This window comes from Nymphaea colorata, chromosome 6 (genome assembly GCF_008831285.2).
Source record: "Nymphaea colorata isolate Beijing-Zhang1983 chromosome 6, ASM883128v2, whole genome shotgun sequence".
Lineage (NCBI taxonomy): Eukaryota > Viridiplantae > Streptophyta > Magnoliopsida > Nymphaeales > Nymphaeaceae > Nymphaea > Nymphaea colorata.
The window spans coordinates 10,008,697-10,022,935 of NC_045143.1; the positions used below are offsets into that span (position 1 = coordinate 10,008,697).

Here is a 14,239-nt window from a genome sequence, read left to right on the forward strand (position 1 = left end):
AAGAACCGCCTGTTTGATGTGGCAGTTTATCAAATCATATGCGTCTTTACTCTCTCACAGACGAGGAGACCAAGCATCACTCGCTCTGCTGGTAAAGGCAGCAGATTCTCTGCCACCATGAGCCTTCTTCGCCTCTGGTGTGCCTCCCCGACTGCCTCATTGCCGCTTTCGGCGGGTACCCATCAACGGAAGCTCGACAGCCACCGCTTTGATCTTGTTTTCTTTCCTCCTGGAAAAACCTCCTTCCGCATCAGAACCTCCAGAAGCTTGGATTTTCCTCAGACGGTAGAGAACGAAGATAGGCAGGACGCTGGTGAGAGTCCTAAGGATGGGTTGGATGTGGAACATCGGGAAACTAATGGCGGAGTTCGTGCAGACGGTGTTGTTGGTGGGGAAGAGGCCGATTTGGCTCGTAGCAATTTGGGGACGCCTGAGAGAGCTCGGAAGAAGGTAGTGGAAGTCGACGAATCCGATAGATTCACGCTTCGAAACGGACGGGAGGTGGGATTTTGGTTCGTTATTTTCTTCGTTTGCACCATCTGTTGTTCTCTTTGGCCTTTGTATCGTTTATTGATGGCTTGTCTTGAGCTTTCATGTGGTAATTGCCAAGAGAAGTTCGGAGAAGTTACGATTTTTTGATTGGACCGAATGCGATGAAGGTAGAGGTTGATCACTAGTGGTCCCTCTGATTTTTCTTTGTAGCGTTAAAGTTCAATTGTGAATTAAACTTTTTGGTGTCTCACTCAGTGATGTTATTTCCTTAAAAGTATGACCCGTGGTGACTGATGTACACTATTTTCTCCTGGTGATTGACATATGAGGATATGCCTTAATTTCTAAGAGAATAGGCTAAGCATCATCAATAGTTGATTAATGACTCAAATTGTGAAATGAATTTTCTTTTCTTTTTTCTTTATCAGTGAACCATATAATCGTCTAGTTCTTTTTTCTGTACCGAAGTCAGAAAGTCAGCAAATAGAATTGGAAGTCTATAAGTAATTTTTTTGGCAAATTAATCTCATAATTATTTATAATGGACCAAGTAAATCTACATGATTGATGCTTCATATAGTTTATCTTTGTTACTTTGTTTGTTTGCCAGGTTTTTGAGGAAAAAGCTTACTTGGTTGGCGTTGAACATAAAAGAGGAAAAGATGATTTATTTGTTATCGAAGAATCATTAGAGGAACTTGCTCAGCTGGCAGACACTGCTGGATTGAGGGTAGTTGGATCTACATATCAAAAGTACGGTTTACGATATCTTAAAGCAAGAATAGATGAAGATATATCATGTCTGTGTGTAACAGAGAAGCATTTGATCACATACTTTTGATTCTGCTGTTTAATGTCTGTAGACTGTACATAATAAATCCACTTATGGCTGTGCTATTCTAATATCAAGCTAAGAGATTGTTTCTTTGTGTACTATCACTCAGTAATGGTCATGTACATCTGCATATTATTATCATCTTTCTGTGGTGGAGTTTATGTTTTATCAGCATGCGTGAACCTAATGAAAACTTGTGCTTGTTGTACTTCTGTTGCAGGCTTGGGAATCCCAACCCAAGAACATACATAGGATCTGGCAAGGTTGCAGAAATCCGAACTGCAATTCATGCTCTGGACGTTGAGACCGTAATTTTTGATGACGAGCTATCACCAGGGTAATGATCATGTAACATGGACAGTGTACAAGATTAATCAATAGGTGGTCTTTCATCTTGTGTTTCTCAAATCATTGTTGAGTTGAGTGATATCATACTTGTCATAGAAGAATGTGAATGGCTGATTCTTCTGCTCCAATATGGATAGTACGAATTTGTTTCTCTATATCAATTTGTTTATGGAAAATAAACTCGGTTCTTACTTCTCAGTAGGCATCTACTAGAAACAAATAAGATCTCAGACTGGGAGCCGACGTATTGAAGAAGACATGAAAATGCCTAATCTAGACTCTAGAGAAGCACCATTAGATCAAAACTCATCATAGGCTTTGGGTTTCTTCGAAACCAAGTTTCAAATGGCCTTAAATGGATATCATGAAGCCAGGTGTACACTGTACCCAGTTGGAAAACTTGAGGACAGGAGATGCAGTTGGTCTAACTTAGAGTAATCCCTTGTCTATGCTGCAAAGATATTTTGATTCACTCCAATGTTGTCTGGTAGTCTTGGTAGGAAACTATGCTAGAATAGCATGTCTGACACCATTTTATTGCAGCCCATGTGACATAAAGTGTGTAATGTATGGCTTGCAAAGATTAAACTTAGGTTACTTCTTTTAGAACGCTCCTCGAGATATAGGGAAATAACTGCCTATAAAGTTAAGTTTTTTGGGATTGCCATAGGATTTATAAGATTCCTTTATGTTAATCTTATGCTATACTATGTGTGAAAGTTTCTCAGCGCAAACTCTATGCACAATTTCATTTCTGGCATTAATTTTGCTGAAACTTACAGACAACTTCGCAACCTTGAAAAGGCCTTTGGAGGAGATGTACGAGTTTGTGACCGCACAGCCCTTATTTTGGACATTTTTGATCAGCGTGCTGCAACTCGTGAAGCATCTTTGCAGGCAATTGCTTTAACTGTACCATGCCTAAAATTTGAATTATCTATCAAAAATTGGGTCTTCTAAGGTGTTTCACTGAGGAACCTATGGGGAGTTTTTGATTGTCATTTCTCACTACACCAACAAAGTAGATGTCAGTAGGTTCCCAAGTGCTTGACTGTTAAAATGCCATGGACATATGAGACCTGTTATGGAATGAAGGTTTAAAGGTTTTTTAAATTGAAATGCGAAAATGGCTATTAGAATGCTTTATGCTTGTCTATTAAAATGCCAAAATGACTAGGTTATGTAAACATGAATTTTCATTGAAACTAAGATGGTCTCATGCATCATCAAGTTGTCTTCACATTCTATGTAGAATAAAAAATTCAAAAAATGATCCTTGAGAAATAGAACAGTAGTTCATTATTGTTCTTCCTACCCTTTCATGTTTATCTAAATGGAATAACAGTCTCCTATTTATGTCTTCGATATTGATGCTTTTTTTTTTATGGGAGTCTTTTTACTTTTAATAAATGGTTTTCCATGGTGTACACTTCCATCTTTTTTCCAAGGGCTTGAAATTAAGGTTTTGTCTTTTAATGATGAAGCTGAAACATTTATTTGGGAATAGTAATGAAGTACTGATATTTAGTTCCTGCTGAGTAACCACTTGATTTCTGATGGCTGATGGGATTACTGAGATGGTCAATAGGCCTCTTGTAAAATATGTGTTTTGTGTCTTAAATGTGATGGATACTTAAACCGGAAACTTGAAATCACATGGAGCACTTTTCACCTGCTAGGTTTCATTGGCTCAAATGGAATATCAATTACCACGGCTAACAAGAATGTGGACGCACCTTGAACGACAAGCTGGAGGGCAAGTGAAGGGAATGGGAGAGAAGCAGATAGAAGTGGACAAGCGTATCTTGCGAACTCAAGTAAGTGGCTTTTTTTTGTCTATTTGAAGATGCTGGCTGCCTACATTTTGTGCTGGATTTTCCTATTTACCAAATAATTTTACTGCATTAAGTCAATCAAAATGTTGGGGATGTACTTCAAATAAACCTTGGAAAACTTAAGCCAGATTATGGAATGCAGGAATGGGGAGGGTCGGAGGCCTAGGATGTAGAGGATTGTAGTGTGAATGATTCAGCTTATTCAAATTTTCTGTTATTCTTGGACTTTGCATTACCTATTTTGTCTTGGCAATGGTTAGCAAGTACAGTGAATAAGTTTGTGACTCGCCCAAGTTGACCTGGACTGAACCCTATTAAGAAAAAAAAAAAAAGACTAATACTGCTTTCTCAGGACCAAACTTCGCCTAGCCAGCCAAGACATATAGCTTTCAAAATTTTTTTCTGTAAATTATATCATTATGTTTTATATTGTTAGCTTTTGATGTGTAGTATACTGTTATATTTTATGCATATAGGTTAAATGCACGTGGTTTGTTCTATGCATAATTGTTCTTTTTGTATGGTAAAACATGTACATGTTAATTTTCAAGTTTTCTCACTATAGAACTCTACAATTGTCATTTATTCTAGTAAACTAAATACAAAACAATGTTACGAATGTCAACAGGTCAGGTATACAGTTACCTCACCCGTCTGAGAAAATAAGGATCCAATTAATAATCAGTTCCTGGTTTCTTTTACAGTTTTCTCTCCAACTTTGAATCTGAGTAGGAGAACCCAACAACATCATGACCCATTTACTCTTTTTTACCTGTAAAACTGGTTACCTTAAGCTAATTGGAGCAGGCTTGGTTTAAAGAATTCAAATTCAACTGTGGATGTGTTTAGGTCAGACCTGATTAAGTCAGACTTGAGGAAGCCTGTGTAGAACCAAATCCAACCCCTTCACATCCCTAGACACACAGAGTTACTTGAGTTGATTGTAGCAGATCTGATATCTTGACCTGAGGTTGCAGACCAAGGCCTGCAGTGCTTCAAATGCTGAATTGATTATCGAGAACTATATTAAGATAGTTTCTTCAGTGCAATAAGTATAGTTTCTTCAGTGCAATAAGTGTACTTCTAGGATCCTATTCATATGGTGGATGGAGTAACAGGCTTTCTTAAAAAGCAAAGGAGGGAAGAGAGCCACTTTTGATATCAATTGTGAACAAAAGTTCAGAACTTCACTTGTGGATGAGTGTTCTTAAAGTTCCCAAGACCCTTTTAGGATTGAAAGATAATTTTAGCCTATGTCATAGATTTTGTTGGAATTTTGAATAGTTTCTTTGAGGAGAAACCACAAAATAATTTGAGCATTAGTATCTAATAATCATAAAGACTTTGTGAACAAGAAGCAAACTCAAATCACCTAATTCTTGATTTATATGGTTTAGGAATAATGCAGTTAGTGGTAGGCAAGTCTGATTGTTTTTTACAATGGAGAAAAGTTAAAATTGATGATGCCAAACTAGCAGAAAGATCCACAAGATTGCATATCTAATTCCTGATTCTAACTGATATTTCTTGCAACTATTGCTTGGAATGATTCAATTCTAGGCTTCTTCAAAGCTCTCTTCATCTTTTTCCATGCAGTTCAGGGTATAATCGTGAAGGATAGTATTATTTTCTGTTGCTTCCTTTTCTTCTCAATATATAAATACTGCTGATATCAACTTTATTTGATTTTGGCAACTACACCTACGTAGAAATATGTTCACCTTGTGGCATGCTCAGTTTTGTGTTTTGTCAGATAGGTGTTCTGAGGAAGGAGTTGGAATCTGTTAGACAGCATAGAAAGCAATACCGAAATCGACGTTTGTCTGTACCTGTACCTGTGGTTTCTCTTGTAAGTGCAAGCAAACTGGTCTTGTCACTCGATTTATGTACCCTTCTTCAATTTTGAACTCTTCTCCATTTATTTCTTCTGAATTGACTTCTCAGGTGGGTTATACAAATGCTGGGAAAAGTACACTTTTAAACAGACTATGTGGGTCAGATGTTCTTGCAGAAGATCGCTTGTTTGCAACATTGGATCCAACTACAAGAAGGGTGAAGGTTTGCCAGCTTCTTTTGCCTAACCTTTCTTTTGAAAGCTTCATTCGTTTCCATTTTCTTTCTCTCTTATTTTCTTCTTATTTTTTGCAAATGGATAAGCTGGGATTAGTATCTAATCTGAGGCCCCTCCTTATTAGGTCTGGCCACATTGCTTTCTATCAACAACACCATGATATTTTGGGTATTCATTATTGAAAGGTCCCGAAAATGAATTTTGTGATGTGCAGAAGCCTCTGGTTTCCATTGAACAACAGTTCACCCTCTTGCTTGCAAATAGTGGTTAGTTTATGTTTCAGGCTTCATGGATGTGCTAGGATGTCTTATCTACCAGAAACACATGAAGGAACTGGCAAGCTTGAACATAGCAAGGATGGTGATATAGGGGCCAGAATGGGTGTCCTAAGATTTTGGGATGTACTTAGTGGCATATGGCTTGGGATGGCTTTATTCTTGTTCTGCTTCATCCTTCTTTTTCTCATAACAGGATCCCTGTTGATAAACCTGATATGTGATAAAATTTTCTATTTGTCTATTTTTTGCAGATGGGAAATGGGAGAGACTTCCTTTTAACGGACACTGTTGGATTTATCCAGAAACTGCCAACTACTCTTGTAAGCTATTTCTGACTATGGTTTCCCCTATTCTCTCCTCTTTTTGATTTCCCTTATTCTATCCTTTTTGTTGACAATTTTGTTTATTATTCTCGTCAGTGTGTGTGCTTTCTCATACTCTATTGGATAATGAACGTGCTGTCTTTTCTTGTCGTCATATACAAACGAGAAATATATTGATATAAATATTTACGTGTACATGCTGATCTAGGTTGCAGCTTTCCGGGCAACACTCGAAGAAATCTCAGAATCCTCACTGCTGGTGCATGTTGTGGACATAAGGTATAGTTTCTTCTTAATCTTTTCTATGTTTGGGGTCCATACGTTTCTTCTTTTTCATTCACTATCTTAGCTGGTTAACTTATTATCTCTGCAAAATGAAGCCCAGCCACCCCCTTGCACAGCAGCAAACAGATGCAGTTAGCCAGATACTGAAAGAATTAGATGTGACCTCCATTCCCAAGCTAACGGTCTGGAACAAGGCATGTATATGTTAGTGGAATTTTTAAATTTATTTTGATTTTTGCTTGCTTCTGGATAAGGGGATTTTTTTTTTTTGCATATATAAGTTGACACCTTTGTCCACCGACCTGGCATTTTTTGTTTTTGAGAGATGTATATTATTCGTTGGTGCTACGAAAAACAGTGAAATTTAGTAGAATTACTAGAAAATTAGAAATAATGGGATTTGTGGCTCTTGTTTCAGTTTTAAGCCACATTCTCATCCAGCTGACTAATCCTCCAGACTCAGTAAGCTTAGAGAGGAAAAAAAAGGCTGTGAGACCCAAGATTCCACCCACGCTCCTGCTCTGAAGAGTCCAAATAAGTCAGTCAATATAAAGCTTTGATGGGAGCACATCCAAGCCTAGTGTTTGGACTAAAAGTTGACACCGAAGAAGTGAAAACCAGAGGAAGGAAATATGTCGGTTCCAATCAAAGCCATGCTGGTATCTGACTAATATTCTCAATGCCTCATGGAAGAGTTTATTTTTTTCCCATTTTTTCAGGTTGATATGGTGAACGATCATGAAGAAATTAAGCTACAAGCAGCTGAGAGTGGTGATGTTATATGCATATCAGCTCTGACGGGTGAGGGACTGCAGGAGTTCTGTGATGCAATTCAAACAAAATTGAAGGTAAGGTTGCAGTCTCTGAGAAGCTTCTTTTCTTTTGTGTCAATTGATATGTAGAGGCTGCTTCTCTATTTGGGTTAAGCAGATGATATGAAACTAACACGTTTGATGTTTAAGGACTCAATGGTATGGATAGAAGCACTTGTACCTTATGACAAAGGGGAGCTTCTCAATACTATACATGAAGTTGGAATGGTGGAGAAAATGGTAAGTGTGTCGCTCCAGTAAATACTGGGGATCTGTATGAATATGGCCTTTACAGAATATTAGCACTTTTGCATCTTTTTTTGTTTAACAAATTTCGGAAAGTCAGTCAACTTATCGCGTTGCTCATCACCTTTAAATGTTGTGTAACTGGAAAGGTGTATTTAAAAGATCGATTAATCTTCCTTCAGGTAAGCAGAAACCACCCGAAGAAGGGTGGCGAAGAAGGGTGGAGTTCTCCTGACCCCAGGGGTCTAGGGCTGCTTTGGGATTTGGGTAGACCAGTAGTTCATTCATTTGTCAACTAGAGTGTCGCACTGTTACCATTTCCAATTTAGAGAAGTAACACTTATGAGAATCAAACTAATGACTGGACTCTCGCAAGTCTTGCAAGCCCGACCAGCTACGCTATGCTCCTCGGGGCAATCTGAAAGAGCATTTTTCAAGCACAGAATTTCTTGGATGTGTCAGACCTGCCAAGTTGGTTGCGCATGTTTTCCAAGTCCTACTTCTATTGTCCATTGTAAAACCTAAGCCCTTAGGTGCTTCTCCTTGACCGACCAAGAAAATCTCCCTATAGCTCGAGTCTTCTAATTAGGCACACCTTAAGTATTGAACTTCTATACCTGCTTCGACTTGGAGACTTTAAGATAGCCCTCCTGTTCAGGTTTACAGAGCCTTTTTGCATGAATAGTTTTACTGATATGGTTGAAGGCCAGATCCAAAACTTTATTGCTCGTACAGTTTTCCTCAATAAGATCTACTGATGATGTATGCAGTGCCTCTATGTTCTTGACACCTTCCTGTTCTTTTTGTCAATGTTCAGGATTACAAGGAGGAAGGTACATTCGTTAGAGCATATGTTCCTCTTCCGCTTGCAAGATCATTAACTCCCATGAGGCAGTTCTGTGCTTCATAAATAAATGGTGTTACCAATGGATTCGGAAGCCCTTATTTCCAGAACTAGGTTCAGATCATAGAGCAACTGTACCTTCTGCAGGAGATGAGGTATCGGTGGCTACTGGCTGCATTGCTTGTACATAAACCGCACGGATGAGACCATAATGGAATGAAAGAAATGATTTTTTGTTGTAAATCTGCCGACTTATTTTGCTGCGTGTCAACAGGGGGAGTCCCTCCTCATGCTCTTTCACTGGCGAGCATAAAAACAAACGGTCATCCTTTCGAAGTAGCTACCATTAACCGCTTAATATTTGAGAGATTACAAATATTTGCCTGAGCTTATATGCTTCATGAATGAAAATGTTAAGATATACTTAAAAAATTTATTTTACCCTTAAAAATATAGTTTCTTTTCAAAAATTTATAAATTGTACTTTTTAAGTTGATTTTTCGGTAATTCACATCACATTTCCGCCCCCTCCTTCGTCGTTTTCTCTTTTATGAAGGGTAAAGTGACTTTCAAATGTATTCCAAAATTCATCACTTACGAATTATGTGTTTGTGGGTTTTCTTTATAAGTGGTGATTTGTAAGGTTGGTCTTTTCTGTAAGTACATTAAATAGTTGAGCCGGATTTTGTAAATTTTTCCTTTTTATGAAAAACGTACATTTATGTAGTAAGAACCTTGTGTTGACTTAAAATTTGGAACCGTTTTCCGTGTCTTCTGATTTTCAAAATTACTGCAAGTTCTTCCTCCGGAGCCCGATTGGTTGGGACATGTCAAGTGGATGGCACTAAGAAGACTTGGAATTCTACACGGTTGTTGTCCAGCTTTCCTATAAAAAAAAAATCACACATAGGGATGAAATATGTCAGTCTTGCAGACATGATGACGACAAGATTTAGATCTAGTGGCAGATTAGGTCCTAGCTATGCAGTTCAGTTAATTGGGTTAGAAATGTTAGACCAGACTTGTATCTTAGATGTATCCGACATGAATAAAAGCGTTTATTAACTACTACTTGTTTGTGTTTTTCGTTTTCATTGAAAGGATATTCTTTTTAAACTTAGAGACTATAGTACGTTTCCAAGAATTGATCTTTTTTTTTAAGATTATCAAAAAAATGTTAGTATTCATATCAGATTCCGGTAATAAACCTCATGTCAAATAGTTCAGCTCAATAGATCACTATTGTAGGGTTAGATTTAGATTGCACATATAATTGATTAAAACATGTGTAAAGATCAGGGGTTCTCAGGGTGATTTTTTTTGAAATTTTAACAAAGCCTCCACCTGCTTTCTTACTGGAATATGACCCCATGACTGCCACTTCAACAAAAAGAACAGCAGATTTAATTTGAAGAATGGCCTTCTTGGATTTTTAATATGCATATATTCCACACAAGGAGAAAAGAAAATGGCTACCCACTTAAATTTTCCAACAGAAATACCTGCACAAAAATATAGAAATAAAAAATATAATAAAATAAATAAGACCCCAAATGGTTGGCAGTCTGCAGTTCCGAATCAACCCCGCTGGACGAGCTTTCCCTGAATCTATTAACAAAAAATAAAGAGCATGGATGCTGTACAAAAATACGAACAGAAACAGTCCCTGCACTTGCACATTAACAAGGTGCAGACGACCTATTCCATTCTCTTACAGAATTCAGTAGCAAGGCTGTACATAATAATTCCATTGTAGACTTATCAGGATTACAATCAAGTAAGACAAGATTAATTTATCGTTGACACAAAAAATTACGCATGCCTTTGCTATTGCACCGACATAGAACTTTTCTCAACATCCTCCTCCATTGCCATGGACCTCCTACTGTGATCTGACCCAGTCAAAAAATGAAATTGGTACATCAAGTTTGGCAGCACTTTTCTGCCTCTACACGTTTCATTTGATTTATCCTGTCAGCAACAGCTTAAGCAGTTCCATGAGAAGCTGATCGAACCTCCACAGCAATTTTTTGAGATCTTTCTTGCACAATACGAGCAATGCCGATATAGCACTCTATATGGTTAAAAGGAGGCCATGGATCAGGCCTAATAGTAGTATAAAGTCATACGTATTTGATGCCCCAACGAGCTACAAAAATAAATTGTTTAGATCTTCCCACAGGAAATCCAGCAAGCATTAGCAGCCATCAGATCACTACTGTTATGATAAGCAGCATTTCTGTGCTTCCAGATGCTCCATATTGTCATGGGGAGGACTGATAGTCAGGATTTTTCATCCATGTCGATTTGAAAATTTGCATTTTCCAACATTGCCATTGATGTCGTAGAGAATCTTTAATTTTAATCCTCCGATCGAATTACTCTCCCATCCTCTGCCACAGTCTTTGCATTGCTGCAAGTAAGAAAAAGATGAGTGGTCGATTCTGCCTTTTGCTTGCAGATAACACACATATTAGGAATTGGAATGGCCCATTTCTGAATTTTATACAATGTCAGCAGTCTTTCCTCTATCGCCAAATTCAAACACCATTTAGCCCTAGGAATACTTCCACTTTTTTAGATAAGTTTCATTTGTAAATTGGTACTAGATTGAACTCTGATTCTGTAATACATTTCCATGTGCTTGATAGAGTCCACTTGAGTAGATCCCCACGAGTCTATCTGTTGCATTACTCGTTTGAGAAGTTCTGATTTACATGTTTGATCCATGGCGACTTGATTTTATTAAACATAATTGACTTGTGCTGATCAAGCATCTGGTGGACAGTGCAACCAAAAAATTTTCTGCAAATTGCCTCATCTTCTGCATTAACAAGAAACATCCACAGGAGGGGAAATAGAAACTACAGAAGATGATGATAATGCTGTAGAGGTGGTAGCTGAACATGCTTAGCAGCAGCAATCCTGTCAGAAGTTTTACCATTATTGGCTCACTTTTTACTGAATCGAACCGATACAGATCGATCCAGTTATTGAACTCTCTTAACTCCTTGTATCATGTTTTTATTTGACACAATCCTTAGCTCTACACAGTTTGACGGTTGGTGCAAAATCCAGAGTGAATGGGCTTTTTAGTCTAATTTGATGCTAGATCAATGGACTGCCAGGATCATTCTTTGTTGAGATCCAGAAGTTCTATTGAAGCTCTCTGCAAATTCAAGGTAAGGGTTAAATGCAAGGTAAGACAAACATAATTTTGCTTTACGCCATTTGGTGTTTATTTGCATAATAATCTTTCGTTTTAGGAAAGAATCACTTCAGCAATTGTCGAATAGCATTGTTCACCTTCAAACTTCTTGTACTCTCCTTGGTAATTTCAGTTGTCTGAGAGGACCGATGGATAAAACTAGAAGACATCCAATGGCATCTTTCTTTGCTAATTTTAACCAATTTCTTGATTTTTGCAATCTTAAAATGATTATCGATCCAGGCTATGAGATGACATGGTCGAATGATAGAATGAGAATTAACAGTGTTACGCCGAATTCACTGGGTGCTGGTCAATAGGGCTTCGCTGCAACTAAATAATGTCATTCAATCTAAAAGTTATGCCCAGGACTACGTTCAGCCATGGGTATTGTTTCGCTCCTGTATCTTCCAAAGGGGGGAAAGATCTCTCGGAGTTGTTCTATGAATCCGAAAGAGAGTGCTTGGGTCCTCCCAATAACGAAGTATTTATTAATACATATTTATTATAGTAAATATATTCTATGAGAGGGTGGTGCCCCTGCTTACCTCTGGCTTGTGGGTAAGGAACAGTCCATTTACTTTTTCCATGTTTCAGCATCAAGTTTGCCCTAGAATCATCATTTTCTCTATTATTCTAATTTTTATATAATTTAATTTTTTACCCTTGTCTTCCCGAAACATGCTATCAAGCATACTATGTTCATTAACAAAGTCGACATGTAAACATATTTACGCTTAGCATGCAATACTTCATCAAAACAGCTCGATAGTGGTTGAAATAATAGCCTGCATACCTTGATCAAGGCCAGGGTTTTGTGGTACGCCTTCCTATTCAGTTGGTACTATAGGGATTGGTTTGCTTTGAGGCAGCTGTCTCCTTTCTTCCATAGACAAATAAACTGGATTATTACGCATGACCTCCATTGCAACCTTATTATGGTCTTTGTTTGCCTCTTCTAGAACTACCTCCATCTCCTCTGTTTCTCATGCTAGGGCCTGGAATTGATTTGCCTATTGTTGGGAGACACCCCTTGCTTTGTTGCACTACCACTGTCGGCTTAGTTTCCTCCGGATGAGCAACCCCATTACATTTTGAACCCTTCTTCCACTGTCTTCTGGCCATTTTGACGTCAGACCAGCCATTCCCTCCGATTTGTTCTTCAACCTGAAATTTATTCATCCGGAATACTCTACCAGATGAGTATTTTATTTGCAATACACAATAGTTTCGATTGCTCTCATAAACTTTTTCCTGCCACAAATGCTTGCCATCGATCTCCAAGTCGGCCTCTGATTTAGGGCCAAAACGGAGAGATTTGTGCAAAGCTCAACGGGACATGTCTTGCCTGTGGAAGCCTTTTTGAATAAGTTGCCCACCTAACGCAGGAGCGGCACCCTAGAAAATTTTCCAATAACAAAGAAGTACCGGTAGACCTGGCAAACGGATCCACAAAGGGACGTATAAGTTGTCCTCAACCTTCATCGAGTCTCAAGGATACCTTTTTGTTGCAACAAGAACTCTGCCGGCTATTTTCCAAGCTCCCTTCCATAGAACCACCTGCAGGTCTGATTCGATATCTACCCTCACCAAGAAGACACCCTTTCCCAGGAAGGAAAGCCTAGGATTTCTAATCTCTATTCATTGTCTTCATAGATTGTTAGTACTTAGTAGTATATCCGTGTTCCATACTCTTGGAGTTGGAATCCCCGAGAAAGCATGTCAGGGCAGTCTATCAGAAGGGGTTTTTCATCTTCTCTAACGCCTGGTTGGTGACAGTGATGCAAGGCTTACCATCATGCAGGCGAATCTCAAGCTCCCCACCGTGGCCTATAGAATCCTTTGGAGATGCCGACACCATTTCTGCTCGCATTCTGGATGACGCCGGCTTCCCAACAGCGATTTTCCATCTCCGGTGTTAGGGCTTTGGGGGGTTCAATACTGGGCTCACGAACATCCTCGACTGGCTGGTTAGCTTGGATTTTTGGGAATACTATGAGATTGATATTCTAACTGCGTATGAAAATTGGTCTTGACATTGGCTTACGAATCAGTTAAAGTTCTTTGGCAATCTCCAGTTGCAAATGGGTCAGATCACTGTAACATGATGCATTAGAATTTGGGTCGGAACTGAATCCAGTAAATAGACATACTTTTCAAAGGAAATCAGGAACATTTGCAGCCCTTGGCACAGTGAGATGGGAGCTGGTCATGTTTTGAGTGTTGTTTACTAACTTCTACAAACCCAAGCAAAATGTGCCTTCATGGTTTTCATTAATCATATTGAAACTGAAAATGTCACCTTCGGTCTGAGGTGATCTAAGATCTTAAGATTATAAATTCTAATTTTGTGTTTGAAAGATGTAACGGTCACATCCCCTTCTCTGATGACCTGATATTTATGGATCTGAGGCATAACAGTGATTTTAAATCTATGGTTTTCAAAAGCACAGTGTGTTAGAACTATGGATATGAGGTAGATCTCTTATCAAATCATACCATGGATTGCATCTTAAGGCGTGGGGAGGTTCATCCTAAGGATTTTGCTGCTATTCCTTAGAAGGTTCATTACCAAGTCCTTCTCCAACTTCTCCCAAAACATAGTGACGTTAAAGCGCATCAGATGGAAAGGAAAAGGACACTGAAGTTTTTCTGTTGCTTA

The 14,239-nt window shown here is 38.5% G+C and overlaps 1 protein-coding gene and 1 long non-coding RNA gene across 2 annotated transcripts; one reads left to right on the top strand and one right to left on the bottom strand.

The window, feature by feature from the left end:
• The first annotated feature begins 17 nt into the window (after nucleotides 1-17).
• Nucleotides 18-8,612, top strand: LOC116256555 (uncharacterized). The gene is made up of 13 exons (XM_031632953.2): nucleotides 18-501; nucleotides 1,103-1,245; nucleotides 1,548-1,664; nucleotides 2,458-2,572; nucleotides 3,355-3,492; nucleotides 5,264-5,359; nucleotides 5,455-5,568; nucleotides 6,111-6,179; nucleotides 6,391-6,461; nucleotides 6,568-6,661; nucleotides 7,187-7,315; nucleotides 7,430-7,519; nucleotides 8,343-8,612. The coding sequence occupies exons 1-13, from the start codon at nucleotides 118-120 to the stop codon at nucleotides 8,433-8,435; spliced, it is 1,653 nt and encodes a 550-aa protein (XP_031488813.1). The 5' UTR covers nucleotides 18-117; the 3' UTR covers nucleotides 8,436-8,612.
• A 1,274-nt stretch (nucleotides 8,613-9,886) lies between these two features.
• LOC126410121 (uncharacterized) lies at nucleotides 9,887-13,807 on the bottom strand. The gene is made up of 2 exons (XR_007573522.1): nucleotides 12,374-13,807; nucleotides 9,887-10,782 (listed from the first exon to the last, which is right to left on the bottom strand). It is a non-coding gene; the product is annotated as an uncharacterized LOC126410121 (long non-coding RNA).
• Nucleotides 13,808-14,239: the final 432 nt, after the last annotated feature.

Excerpts from the sequence above, each read along its gene's own strand:
- LOC116256555 (XM_031632953.2), top strand. The coding sequence starts at position 118 with ATGAGCCTTCTTCGCCTCTGGTGTGCCTCCCCGACTGCCTCATTGCCG. Across the intron at positions 6,462-6,567 it reads GTGCATGTTGTGGACATAAG|CCACCCCCTTGCACAGCAGC; the intron begins GTATAGTTTCTT and ends AATGAAGCCCAG. Across the intron at positions 7,316-7,429 it reads CAATTCAAACAAAATTGAAG|GACTCAATGGTATGGATAGA; the intron begins GTAAGGTTGCAG and ends TTGATGTTTAAG.